The sequence below is a fragment of the Hakea prostrata genome, chromosome 9 (genome assembly GCF_041222555.1).
Source record: "Hakea prostrata isolate BN-2017 chromosome 9, UWA_Hpros_2, whole genome shotgun sequence".
Classification (NCBI taxonomy): Eukaryota; Viridiplantae; Streptophyta; class Magnoliopsida; order Proteales; family Proteaceae; genus Hakea; species Hakea prostrata.
In genome coordinates this window covers 2,091,651-2,105,556 of record NC_142608.1, presented here as the reverse complement: position 1 = coordinate 2,105,556, position 13,906 = coordinate 2,091,651, and the positions used below count along the sequence as shown (strand labels likewise).

Here is a 13,906-nt window from a genome sequence, read left to right as displayed (position 1 = left end):
TGATGGTAGAGGAGGAAGTACGCCTCCCTAAGAACAGGGATAATCTTAATGGTGGAGTCAACACCAATAATATCAGTGGGTGTACTTGGGATGGAAATATTTGTAGAAATGGCACCAGGAGATGTGCCCGATGGTGACAAATTGGGTGAGAGAACCGTTGTATCCTGTTGGGAGGTGCAATAACATGCTCCAAATTTACCAAAGCATCATTCGGTTGAAAGGCAAGAAGAGTAACCGATACAGCCTCTGTTGTTTGATTTTGAGAGAAGCCTAAGTCAATAATAGAAGATGCTTGGGTGGGCTTGCCTATGCATTAGTCCTTAAAGAAGATGCTTGACTCTGTGTGGGTCTTGATGAGCGAGTAGGTAGCTCTCCTGAGATTCTCAAATTTCTTAATGAGACTGGCCCTTCATTCATTAGTAAACATGGGCTCAAATTGGTGTGACCTGATGGGCTTGCTTTGTTGGGCCGAATTTGTAAATAATTTTGAATATCGTTAGAGTTGGGAGAGCATCGTGTGTATGTGAATGATTTAGGGTAACATTGTTGATTGATGAATGATGATTATATCCCTGTATGTTTTCCCTACTAGCTCCGACATCGCTAGAAGTGACCGGAAAGTTCATAACCAAATCAGTATTCTAAGTGGATGGATCAACGAGCTCAAGAATATATCGTTGAAGATCAAAAGGAGGTTGCACTATATCATCTTGATTTAATGGTGGAATTAATCTATTACATTCAATCAACACCATTTTGGCCATAAGATTACGAACTTCTCCGTTCAAAGGGCGTAGACTGTTGCTTCTGGCGTGTATCCAATCTCCATGCATAGTCGCACAAATTTCACCAAAAGTAGCATCATCGATTCCTTCAAACATTGGAATCTCCTCTCTATCCATTTGAATTCGGAGTAGAAAATTTATGTATTCATGTTCAAATGTATCGTAGAGATAACAAATAGCAAGGAGTTTTCTATATTGAAAATCTACCCACATAACACCCTGACATGGTCGAAAAATTCGGATTCCAAGCTTAATGGGAATTTGAATTGGTCTTGAGAGACGTATAGATAGAGGCCTCCCCAAGTCCCCCAATCCCTGATAGGCTTGAACTGAGATGAAGGTGCTCAAATTGTTTCCAAAGAATGACACATTAAAGAGGCATAGTTAAAACACGCTTTAAATTCTTTATTTGATAACTTCATACCTGTAGAATCTAGCTTGATATTTATATCACTCAAGAATCCTTTAGGTTGTATTTAGATGGCTCGAAAAGAAAATACAATCCTGAATCTTCCTTTTTAATCATATTTTAATTTTTTTAAAATAAATAAAAGGAACACGTGGCGAACAAGTTCGGAAGAACTTTTTCCTAGGGAATCAACTATTGAGGGTATTCGAGTCATACTTAAATATGGTTTAGGTATTTGAGTTATACCCATATGTTATAATATGGGTCATTGGATTAGTTATGATTCAATGGTATTGTGACCTTTGTGAGAGAGTCCAACTTACTGTAGAACCTAATATTGTTTTATAAATACTTGTTGGAAGCAACGGTCTGATGATTCAAATTTAGATACTCAAGGTGTAATGCTTTAAGTAATCTTGTGCTTAAACTCTAAGCTCTAACAATCTTAAAGCATTATAAATCTTTCCTCAAGTTGATCAGACGAAAAAATGATCGACAAGTTCACTTGTGAGGTACTATTGCTTTCAAATTCCTTTTGTCAGTAATCCAACCATAAGGTACGTTGTTTATTCCCTCTTCTCTTTAATTAAAAATAATGATTAAATGATTATTTTCATGGAGTTTTAGGAATGATTCCATAATTATGAAGAACCTTGTGTGTTCTATTGCTTCGAATTAAGAGAGCAAAATCAATTGATAGAATTTTGTGCGAACTCGATCAGTTTCTGAAAAAGTAGATGGTTTGTTTAATTGGTAAACTAATTCACAATTTTCGTTCAATAGAACTGACTACTCATGCCTTTGAGTGCATCATTTTCTAAAGAAAAAGGAAAAAAAAAAAAAAACAGCCCAGGGCATTAGTTGTTTAAGAAGTTTCTTTTTTAAAAAGAAAGGGAAAGTATAAAGAAATTATCATGATTACTTTTCTTGACTATGATTATTTTTCTTGGCAATATGAAAATTACTCCGTCAGTGTTTTATTGTCTGCCGTTAAGATTGAGTCATTATTAACAACAAACTGTCCGAGGGAAGAAAATTACTACTCACACCCTTCTGAGGAGTTCCTTCCAGCTCATACCACCAAAATTCGGATCATCTCCCCCAGATGGATATCAGGTCTATTTCTAACAAGGAAATGAACCATCTATTTTCTTGTAGATGTGTGCCATGTGTCCCAACATCATATTATATGGTTGAAATATATTTATCATTCACGTCAATCAACTCTTTGATGTGACTTATAAATGAATTTCAACTATATAATATGATGTTGCGACACATCACACACATCTACAAGAAAATAGACCTGATAAATTTTCTCTCTCCCCCTCTACGGCTATTGACCATGAATTATGGGGGTCCACAAAGTTAAGATGATGGTTTTTTTTTTTTTAATGTTTTATTATTTTTTAACTTGTGGGCCCTACATAATTTGTGATTGTAAGGCTGTCGGGGAATCACAGAATGTTCCCTGTCAGGAAAGACGATCCACACTTATACCACCGTCACCTGAATTTTTATTTGCAATCGCTGCTACCAATTGTTAGAATTTGGCCACGTAGTCAAAACTAAATCAAACGATTGTAAAAGAAAGTGGGTATATATGTAGATATAAAAAAACATTTTTACATCTAAAGGTTTAAAAAATTATAAATTTACAAAATCCCCAAATCTTCGTGACCCAATCTCCAAATTCTCAAACCTTGGATGCTCATCGCGATGACTAGTTAGTTAAACGATGACCTAAAAAACAGTAAAGCTTTTGAGCATTTTAGGGCTTTTAGATTTTGGGACTAGATTTCTTTATACCATCATATGTGTTCTCTTCTTTGATATTAAAGTACATATCTTCCACACAACTTCCCCCTCACCCCTTCAGGATTGAGTCTCAAGAAACCACATTGGCAAAAGCCTCATAAATTATAAATGCCCTCATTAAGTTGGGGACTATTTTTTTTTTTTTTTTTTTTTGAACTGAGGTTTATTCGGGCCAGCTTGCGCGCACCACGATTTACTTCCTCGGGGAGGGAGCTTTATATTTGAATGTTGAATCTTGGAGGCCATTTGCACCTTACATCATACACCAAAGAATGACGCATTAAATAGGCATAGTTGAGACGGGCTTTAAATTTTTTTATTTGATAACTTCATACCTGCATAATCTAATTTGATATGTTTTTATATCAGTCAAGGATCTTTAAAAAGGCTGTATTTGGACGTCTCAAAAAGAAAAATACAATCTTGAATTTTTTTTTTAATTTTTTTAATAAATAAATGAATATATAGAGTACTTGCAAAAGAAGGACCACACGATGAACAAGTTCGAAAGAGCTTTTTCCAGGGGAATCAATAAGGCATCATTTGTTTGTTGAATCTAAAGTGAAGTGAAAAAAAAAATGTTGAAAAAATATATATATTTTTTATGAAATCTAAAACACGACTTGTTGGTTCAACAGAATGGAAAAGAAAACTTGTCTGCTAATGTATCATTTTTTTTTTCTTTCTTATTCCCCACTCCATTATATAAGTCTCATACATTTATCTTTTTCATTATTTTTTTCCACCCCACCATTGCAAACAAACGTTGCCCATGGGATCTATGGGAGAGGACAAGAAACTTAGAACTCACATCAATAATGTATCTCTTCCTTGGAGAATCAACAAAGGGATTTATGGGAGAGGGTGAGAAGCTTATAACTCACGTCCTTATTGCTGATCAATTGAAAGGAACAAAATTTGGTGCACCATCTTGAAATCTACTAATGCTTATGCGTGTATACATTACCACCTCTGTCTTCAAAAGAAAAAGATCAAAAAACATGGGCAAAATCAAGGTTGAACATTGAGAGGGTCAAGTACCAATATTTTACATAAAAGATAACGAATTTTCCAAGTTTCAAAAAAATGGGGGAGAGGGAGCCAAGTGCTAATATTTTACATATAAAAGGAGGATTATAAAAGAAATTTCAAAAAATTCGAAGAAAAAAAATGAAGTTTAAAAAACTTTGGGGCCATGGCTCCAATGTAGGTCTGCCCCTGGCCAAAAATAAAATCAATGGCTCTATGTAAAGAGGGACATAGGAGAATTTGATTGTTGAAAAGTTTTTTGAGTAGTGGCCCAATTGAGGTTGTAAGAATTGCCAAGATTTTGATACTAAAAACAAAAAATAGAAGACAAGATTTTGGGCCATGAACGAGCTTTATGGGCTTTGGATCACTTGATGAATTATATTCTGTTCATCATATTGATAATTACAAGTCATGATTCAACTTAGAACTAAGAGTGTTACTGCCTAAATATTTAGGCTAAACTAAGATAATTAATTACATACAAGACTTATATTCTTTTTTTCTTTTTTCATTTTGCCCACTTAAGTTAGGCCCAAATTCTTGTTTGTCTATTTAAGTGGTCAATATTTCAATTTGTCCAATCTGATGAACTTTTAATATTACCAAAAACCCAATTTTAGTTTTCCGTTAACTTCGACTTTGAAATTATCATTTTGCTCATGGGAAGAGGGGGTGACGGAAAATATATTTTTTTTAATTTACCAAATAACTCCATGTTCACTTGATTCACCTGAAAGAAAAATGGAGAGGAAGAAATAACCTTCGGTAAACAAACTCTGGAGTTGTAATTTGATTAAAATACAGCGAGACCAATCCAAACCTCTTGGCCAATATCCTCTTCCTGGATTCGGGAGCTTTGTAATCGTGATTCAGTGTTAGCCTATGTTTATTTTGAATGAAATGAAATCGTTTCCATACAAAAAAAAAAAAGTAGAGGAAAAAGGGGGGGGGGGGAAACCCAGGAGTTATATTTTTATAAGTCAAGGCTATATATGTTTTTTTTTTTGGTAAAAGGCTATATATGTTCACAAACCCACCAATTTGAAAACTATTAAGTAACAAATCATATATTTTTTGTTAGTATGCCTTAGGTAACATTTCTGTCATGAGGGACTAGTTCTTATGCAAAGCCAATTTTTTAACGTTTCTGTGCTAAAAGACCCTTTTTCTTGAAAATGGCGTTTGATAAAATTGTTCTAAAAATACTTATAAAACACTACTTTAATAAGTTGGTGTTTGAAAAATTCATTCTAAAATTTCAATTGAGACCAATTTTATCAGTTTTCATTCCTATTCTTTGGTAAAAATATATTTTTAATGTTTTGCAAAAGGCGTTATTCAGACCACTTTGTTTGCCTACTTAAGTCACCGATATTTCAGTTTGTCCAATCTAGTGAACTTTGAATATTATAAAAAATAAAAAATAAACCCAATGTTAGGGATGAGATGAAGTAAGTGAAAGAAAAAAAAAATTATTTTATAAAAGTTCATTTAATTTTTTCAAATTTACAAAAGAATTTCCTATTCACTTAATTCACCTGAAAGAGAAATGGAGAGGAAGGAATAGGCTTGTTTTGTAAACAAACTCTAGAACTGTAATTTGATTAAAATATGGCAAGACGAATCCGAAATGTAGGGGTTTAGTATCAGGATCCCGTCGAAGTATCTTCTCTGGAGAAGTCATTTTTTTGGGTCAGATTTTATTTGGATTTGATAAATAATCTTTCTCCCTCATGGAGTTTTTCCCTTCATTCCTTCTTCAATGACTTGATATAGAGGAAACAATCTCCCTCTTTCAAGAGTGTGGAGAAGTCCATCTTTTCGGGAACTAGTAATTTGTAGCGCTTATCGGACGACAATCTTGAAACCCTTCAACAAAGAAAATGAAGCACTCAAGAAAGAAAGTCAAAGGGAGAGGCGTTAGGGGATTCAAAGTTAGGTAGTTTTTTTTTTTTGCTTGCCAACCCCGGTTTCTAAAGCTTTGTCCTGACTAATCCGGTGTTTGATTTGGGTTGCACACCTGGCTGTGGTGGGTGAATCTCTCTCAGGGATTTTTTGTATCCACAAGATTTCGATGCCGGAACCTTTCTTAAGCAGACCAAGCTGCTTATCACTTGGACCAACCACTTCACTTCATGCGTAAAATTGTAATTTCAAAGTCAAAGTTAACAGAAAAAGTTAAGTATTTTATTATATTTCAAGTTCACTAGATTGGCAAACAAGAGTTTAAGCTCAACTTTTAAAAAGAAAATCAAAAATAAAAAAACTGTAAAGTTGTAGAACAATTACAATCTCTCCCTATTCATATTCATGCCTATAGTTCTCTGGTTTATTAGATATTGTTTATACTAAAACCCTTATCATTTACTGGTTAGGTAATAATTATAATTAAGAGAGAGAGAAGATCTAAAATCATGATTTGTGATGTAAGACGTGTATGCAAACAATTTATAAAAAGGGTAATTTTCATCTGGACCCCCTGAGGTTTGGTCTATGTCATTTTTAGTCCACAAAAACTGAGACTTTGCATCTGCCTCCCCTGTACTATAAAAAATCAACTTAAGGACAAACTATCAATTTTATGACTAATTTGCCCTTTTTTTAATTTAAGTAAAATCTTAGTGAGATGGATGAAGAGATTCTCCCTTCACCCATCTTCTTTATTGATTGAGTTGAGTAAAGTTAAAAAATTATGTTCTCAACAGTACGAAACCCCCTTTTCGCACCTTTTGCCCTACAACATTGCCTCGGCCATGGACTGGTTGAGCTCTGCTTCCTCCGATTAAGAAAAAATTTAACTGAAGATACATTTCGATTGCCACCACCACATAAGAAGGGTGTAAAGCCTGTGTAAGCACCTAGCCCATATCTTGCTGGTTCGGGATATATGTTCAATCCAAGGAAGAAATTTTGGGTGAGCCCGCGAGGAATGAGCTTATCAAGAGTTGCTTAAAAATCAGGCGGCAATTAAATATGGGTTTGTTCGGTTCCAATCCTTGAAATTTTGTGTAATTCTCTTGTTACAGTTGATTCCTTTTCTTTCCCATCCCAACCGCTTCAATTTAGCTTGGTTTGCGGACTTTCTATCTACTAACCTAACAATAGGATAGTTATCCCCCGCTTTTTTCTTTCATCTTCCTTGAAATGGTGAAACCCGAGTTGAGCTAGAGACTAGTGTTCTTTTTTTAGTTTTTCTTTGTGGGTTTTCACGTTGGAATGGGAATGTGAGTGATTTGTGTATTCTTTTTTTTTTGTCTTCCATTCCATCGTTTATGACTCAATGAATGGATGTGTTTCGATGGTTTGTTTATTTGTAATTTCCTTTGCAGAAAGTTCAGCAGTGTGTTCTAGGCTCCAATCGTTGATGAAAAAAAATTGAGTCTCGATGTAGTTTTGAAATGTGTTTTTTTGTTTTTCTTTTTTGTGCGGAAGTTTTGAAATTCATTAGGTTATGTCAAGTGTTTGAAAGGAAATAACAAAGAAATTCCCAAGACCCACCCCCTCTTTTTTTTTATTTTTTTTTTTTTTAAAAAAAAAAAAAAAAAAAAAGAAAGAACGATTACAAAAAAAAAGAAAAGTCAAAAATTGATAGTGTCTAAGTGATCATAGAGGGGGGACATGAAACAACCTCGGGATGAAAGGATTACCCTTATAATTCCAACTTACCAATAATAAATTTGATAAAGTTATCAAATCTAAGACGTGTATGCAAACAATTTATAAAAAAATATTTCCGTCGAAATGAAGCGTATGACCAAATGGCATTCTGTTTTAAAATATGTTATACATTAATCATTATTTTACCACCGACAATATATTTCATATATAATTACATACCTATCATGCTCTCATCATTGTTTTTATTCTATTTTATTTTTTCAAAGAAGGTTGGAAGGTTATCTTTTAAGTTTCTATCATCAATAAATAACTTGAAAAACTAAACACATGTATGATTAAATGGCTAAAATAGTCATAGTAGACCAAGTCCAAATGAGGGTTAAATATCAATAGTGAAGATAGACCACATGAAATACATGTTAAATCTTGAGTAAGCATTTGATAAAACTAGGTATTTGAATTTCCAAATAAATAAATAAAATTAGGTATTGAAAATTGACATGTAACGAACCCAGACTCTATAATATCCACAATTTTAGGTATGATGCTTGAATTTATAGTATGGTCATTGTATATTGTGATATCAAATTAGAATAAGTGTAAATTATTATTTTTTTTAGGGCAAAAGTCATATGATCTAATGAGCAATGGATGTGATGTGTGTTAATATTAACAACAAAGATAATCGATAATATTATGCTCTAGAACTATGAGAATCGTCAAAATAATGGGAACATACAAAATTTTGTAATCATTTTTTTAAAATTTGTTCATCTTGGTAGCAGTGTTATTCTACTATGACAAAGAATCAGTATTCAAAATTTGAATGAAATTATTTGGTCCACGATATTTTTCAAGTCAAATAAAATAAATAACGTCACTTTAGGATAATGGGAGTTGAAACTTCAATAGTTTGTTGATTAAGGATTTAAGTTGAAGTTTGACTCTGAGTACCATGGTTAGAAGATTTGAACATCCTCTAGCTCGGGAATGCACTATAGGAGATTTTAAATCCCTTTGATGTATGATGCTACTGTCATTATATTTATATGCTACACAAATGTATACGAATCTTCCATCAGATCGATCTTGCAATATAAATTTCTCGTAACTTGATGTGAAACTTACATACTCATAAGAGAAGGATTTGTCAGGGTTTTTTCGATATAAGGCTGCTAATTTGACGCACCAATTCTCCTCTTGTACCCGAGTTTGGAAACTTACATTACTCATAATCTTTTAAAAAATAAAAAATTCACTCATCCTTCTGTTCCCAAAGAACCAAAGAACGCTAAAAACATTTTTTAAGAACATTAACTAACATATGCCTAATATTGTGGAGCTCTGATCTCTGGCCCATACGGCATTTATGTTGTGGTAGCTTCTATTAAAAATAAATCTCTAAAGCTGGAGAACAATTACAATCTCTCCCTAGTCCCTATTCCTGGTCTTTGGTTCTCAGGCTTATTTGACCTTGTTTATACTAATCCCTTTCCAGAGTTTCTGGTTAGGGAATAATTATCATTAAGAGATATAGAAGGATTTAATTAAAACTCATGATTTGTATCTATAATATAATAGATACAACTTTGACAAGAAATGACAACCCCACCACCACCATATAATGCAAGGATACCCAATAATAATAAATTTATAAAAAATAAATTTATAAAAAATAAATTTGACCTAATGCATCTTATATATGTTTCTAATTCACGTAATCTTATTTTATCACCTAGTACGAAAGAAGAAGAAAAAAAATCGTATTTTACCACCAATAAAGAAGAAGGTTGCCTTGTAAGTTTCATCATCAATGAACAACTTGAAAAACTATACACAAATCCAAATGAGAGTTAAAACCATGGGGATACATATATGTTAAATCTTGAGTAAGCATTTAATAAAATTATGTCTCAACCCACATTATGTCACTTGAATTTATAATATCATATTGAAATAAGTGTAAATTATTACTTTCTTAGGGGCAAAAGTCATATGATCTAATAAGCAACAGATGTGTACCAATATTAATGAGCACATACAAATTTTCGTAATCTTTTTCTTTTTTCCTTTTTTTTTTTTTTTATTTATATTTATCGTGGTAGGAGTGTTATTCTACTAGGACAAAAAGTCAATATTCAATAGTTAGAATGAAATTATTTGGTCCACAATATTTTTCAAGTAAAAATAAAATAAATAACATCACCTTTAGGATAATGGGAATTGAAACTTTAAATAGTTTAACATGTAACCAACCCATACTTTATAATATCCACAATTTTAGGTATGACAGCTTGAATTTATAGTTTGGTCATGGACTCATGGTATATTGTGATATCAAATTGAAATAAGTGTAAATTATTACTTTCTTAGGGTAAAGTCATATGATTTAACGGACAATAGATGTGTATCAACATTAATAGCTGAGATAATCGATAATATCATAGTCTAAAGCTCTATGAGAATCATCAACATAATGAACATATACAATTTTTTTTTAATTATTTAAAAAAAATGCTCATATTATACTAGAACAAAGAATCACTATTCAATTATTAGAATGGAACTATTTGGTCCATAAAAATTTTCAAGTCAAAACAAAATAAATAACATCACTTAGGGATAAAGGGAGTTGAAACTCCAAATAGTTTCTAACAATGTTGATTAAAGATTTTAAATAAATTTGAGTTTGAACACCATGGTTAGAAGAGTTGAACATCCTCTAGCTCGAAGATGCATCATAGGAGATCCCAAGTCCTCCAAACACATAATGCTATTACCATTAAACTTACATGCAACACAAATGTATACAAATTTCCTTCAACAGATAACATCTTGTAACATAAATTTCTCGAAACTTCATATGAAATATACTTGTTAATACAGAAGGGTTTGTCTAGGTTCTTTTTCTTCTGAAACTTACATACTTGTAGCAGAAGGGTTTGTCGGGGTCAGGGTTTTTTTTTTTCTGGTACGGTATAGGCTGTTGATTTGACGCTCCAATCCTCCTCTTCTACCCGGACTTGAAAACTTACATTACTCATAATCTCTTAAAAAATCAGAAATTATAAACCTAGAGTGGAGAACTTTTATTCTCACAACAACATACACTGGCAAGGGTGTAAGGGGTAAGATTGGAATCTCCTTGCATTTCTCTCTCTATCTCTCCCTCCTCTATATTACATAATCAGACCATTCAGTTAGAAAAGATGTGTGATCCATGGTGAGGCTTGGGGCTTTACTTGACTTAATCGGGTTCTGCTTACCTCCAAGTAACCGGGCCGGGTTTCCAACCGCGGTTGTCCAAGCGGGTACTTCTTTTAGAACCACCGACCCGGCACCAATCTTAGCTCCTTCACCGACCCGAACATTACCCAAAACCTGAGTTCCTGCACCAATCAAAACACCATCGCCAATCTTAGGGTGTCTGTCGCCGGATGTCTTGCCGGTGCCGCCCAAGGTGACGTTGTGAAGAATGGAAACGTTGTTACCCACCACCGCCGTCTCTCCGATCACAATTCCGGTGGCGTGATCGAACAGAATGCCCTGCCCGATTTCAGCACCCGGATGGATATCCATGGCGAACACCTCGGAAACTCGGTTCTGAATCAACAGAGCCAACACGTTCCGGCCCTGAGACCAGAGCTTATGAGCAACCCTATGTGCTTGACATGCCTGAAAGCCCTTAAAATTGAGAAGACATTGAACGTGACTGATGCAGGCCGGGTCGCGTTCTTTGGCCGCCGCGAGATCTGCCCTAATTGCGTTCTTGATTTCTCGGTCTTCCTTGAAGACGCCGGAGAATAACTCAACGAGGGTATTACTTGGAAGGGCTGAATTGCTCAGTTTCGTCGCCAAATGCGTCGCCAACGCCTTCTCCAGAGAATCATGGGCGAGAATTGAACAGAAATAGTAGCCTGCCAAGATGGGTTCTTGGTCGACATCGTTCTGAGCTTCTTCTCGCAGCTTTAACCAGATCTCATCACCCCTGTTCTGGCAGGAATTTTGATCTTGATGGGTGATGGGAGCCCAAGTAACCACATCGGGTAAATTGGATCCAGAGAACCGAGCGTAATTCAAGAAACGATGATCGGCTACCTGGGTTCGATCGGAATCGTAGCAGGAGTGGTCGACACAGGCTGACATTCTGGTTTTGCGATTGTAAATCTTGCGGTGGCACCTGCAATTGACGGTGAAGGAGGTGGTGGTGGTTCTAGAAAAGATTCGAGAGCCGAGCAACGATGCAAACATAAAAGGTTCTGGTTTGATGTAGAGAGCTTTGACTGCTCTCGATCTTTTCAGTGATGAACTCCTGAAGAATCGGGGAAGAAGAAGGACCATTTATATAGGAAGCGAAAGGAGCTCTTGATATCCAATAACTGGAACCTGCGTCGAAGGTCCTGCTTTGCCGGCTTTTTTTTTTAATATTTGTTTTTCAATTAGCAGGATAAATTATTGTTTCCACTGAATTGCCACGTAAATTAATTAAACGGGAGTGGAATTCACACTTTTAAAAAACGGACGGTCTAGATTCACTGCACGTATTGCACAATTAATACGCAGCACCTTGCGGTGTGAGTCGTGTGATTTGCAGTTAAACTCGGAAGGAATCCATTAAAATTAAGAAGAAAATATATTAAATATATATATATATATATATATATATATATATATATATATATATATATATATATATATATATATATATATATATATATATAAATGACGTGGCAGGAATTAGGAATCGTGGAAGATTGAACGAAAGGTATAAAACGGTTTTATGATAAGATTGGATGACGTAACGTCTCACGCTCGTTCTTAAATATTTCAAGGGTAGCGTGCTGCACAAGAAAAATATGAAAGGGAGTTGGAGCACCGGCCACGGTAGTCGTCACTATTTTAGTCTGAATTCTTTGTCGAGAGATAGAGGTTTGTGTTCTCTTCACACTTTTTGTGAAAATAGATTACCTTTTTTTTTTTGGGAACTTTCTATTTTTTTTTTTTTGGGTGAAAGAAGTACTGGAAATGAGGTACCAATGGGTCCCACATAGGTCACACAGACCACACGATTTTGTGGTTAAAGAAGCTTCAAGGGAGCATGTACTACTCACCTAACGGGAGGTAATCCAAACTCCTTACAAGAGGCTATTAGAGACTGGAATTTGGACCCTCCACCATTCGTTAAGATAGAAATATATGTTTCATTCACATTTTTCCATGATACAATAAGGTTGGGGGGTCTACCTTTGGATGCGGACAAAATAAGTTAGAGGTAAATGTCTGTGTGGCATTCATCTCTATCGTGTAGTGGAGAAGTGTGAGAAGAGTACAAACATTTACCCTTAGGGATAGATGATCCGAATTTGCCATTGAAGGTTTCTATTCTTGTTCATTTTGTCATAACTGAGGTGAACCTCACCTCCTAATGTATGATGGAAATATATGAAAGAAGCACAAACCTCTATTTTAACTTTTAAGGTAGAGGACTCGAATTCATTACTGAGGGTCCCACTTCTGATTCATTTTATTAAAAGTGAGATGAGCCCTACTTATATATGATAAAGAAATATGAAGACAACATAAACATCTACCTGTTAGGGTAAAGATTAAGACTCCTTTTTAAGTGTCTTTACTATCAAAAAGTAAAGTATCAAAGTATTAACTTATTCTTTTGTTCTCTAGGATAAGAAGTATGATTCTTCTTCTTCTTATTTTTGTTGTTGTTATGGTAAAAGGCAATGAAGCACAAGAATTTTATCTGGTTCATTTTTTTGTTAAACCATCTATTTTTATTGACAAATTTTTTTATTTAAATTTAATTTTAACTCTTTGATGTGAGTCATAGACATGTGACATTGATCTAAAACAGATGAAAAATCCATTTCCTTGTCCGAAATAGACTTGATAAAATTTGACAAAGCATGGACAGATAAAAGGAATTTTAGCATATTTGACAAATCTATTTTTGGATATTCGAATATTTTGCAAATTAAATGGGGTGTCCAATTCCAAATCAGAATCATTAATGGAACCAGTATTGTATCGAATTATTATTATTATTTTTTTTATCGAATTATTTAACTTTAGTACAAAACATATCCAGACATGATATGATTTCTAGAATCTAGCAACCTCTAAATTCCTCTATGCTTATCTTTTCTACACAAATTAAGGTATATTCGGTCTCCAAATTTTTACAACTTTAACAACAAGTTGTCTAAGTTTGATTTCAGCCCATAACCTC

The 13,906-nt window shown here is 34.3% G+C and overlaps 1 protein-coding gene across 1 annotated transcript; it reads right to left on the bottom strand.

The window, feature by feature from the left end:
- Nucleotides 1-10,476: 10,476 nt before the first annotated feature.
- Nucleotides 10,477-12,057, bottom strand: LOC149003987 (serine acetyltransferase 1, chloroplastic-like). The gene has a single exon (XM_089169676.1). It carries the CDS (start codon nucleotides 12,001-12,003, stop codon nucleotides 10,837-10,839), a length of 1,167 nt encoding a protein of 388 aa, XP_089025802.1. The 5' UTR covers nucleotides 12,004-12,057; the 3' UTR covers nucleotides 10,477-10,836.
- Between the last annotated feature and the right edge of the window lie 1,849 nt (nucleotides 12,058-13,906).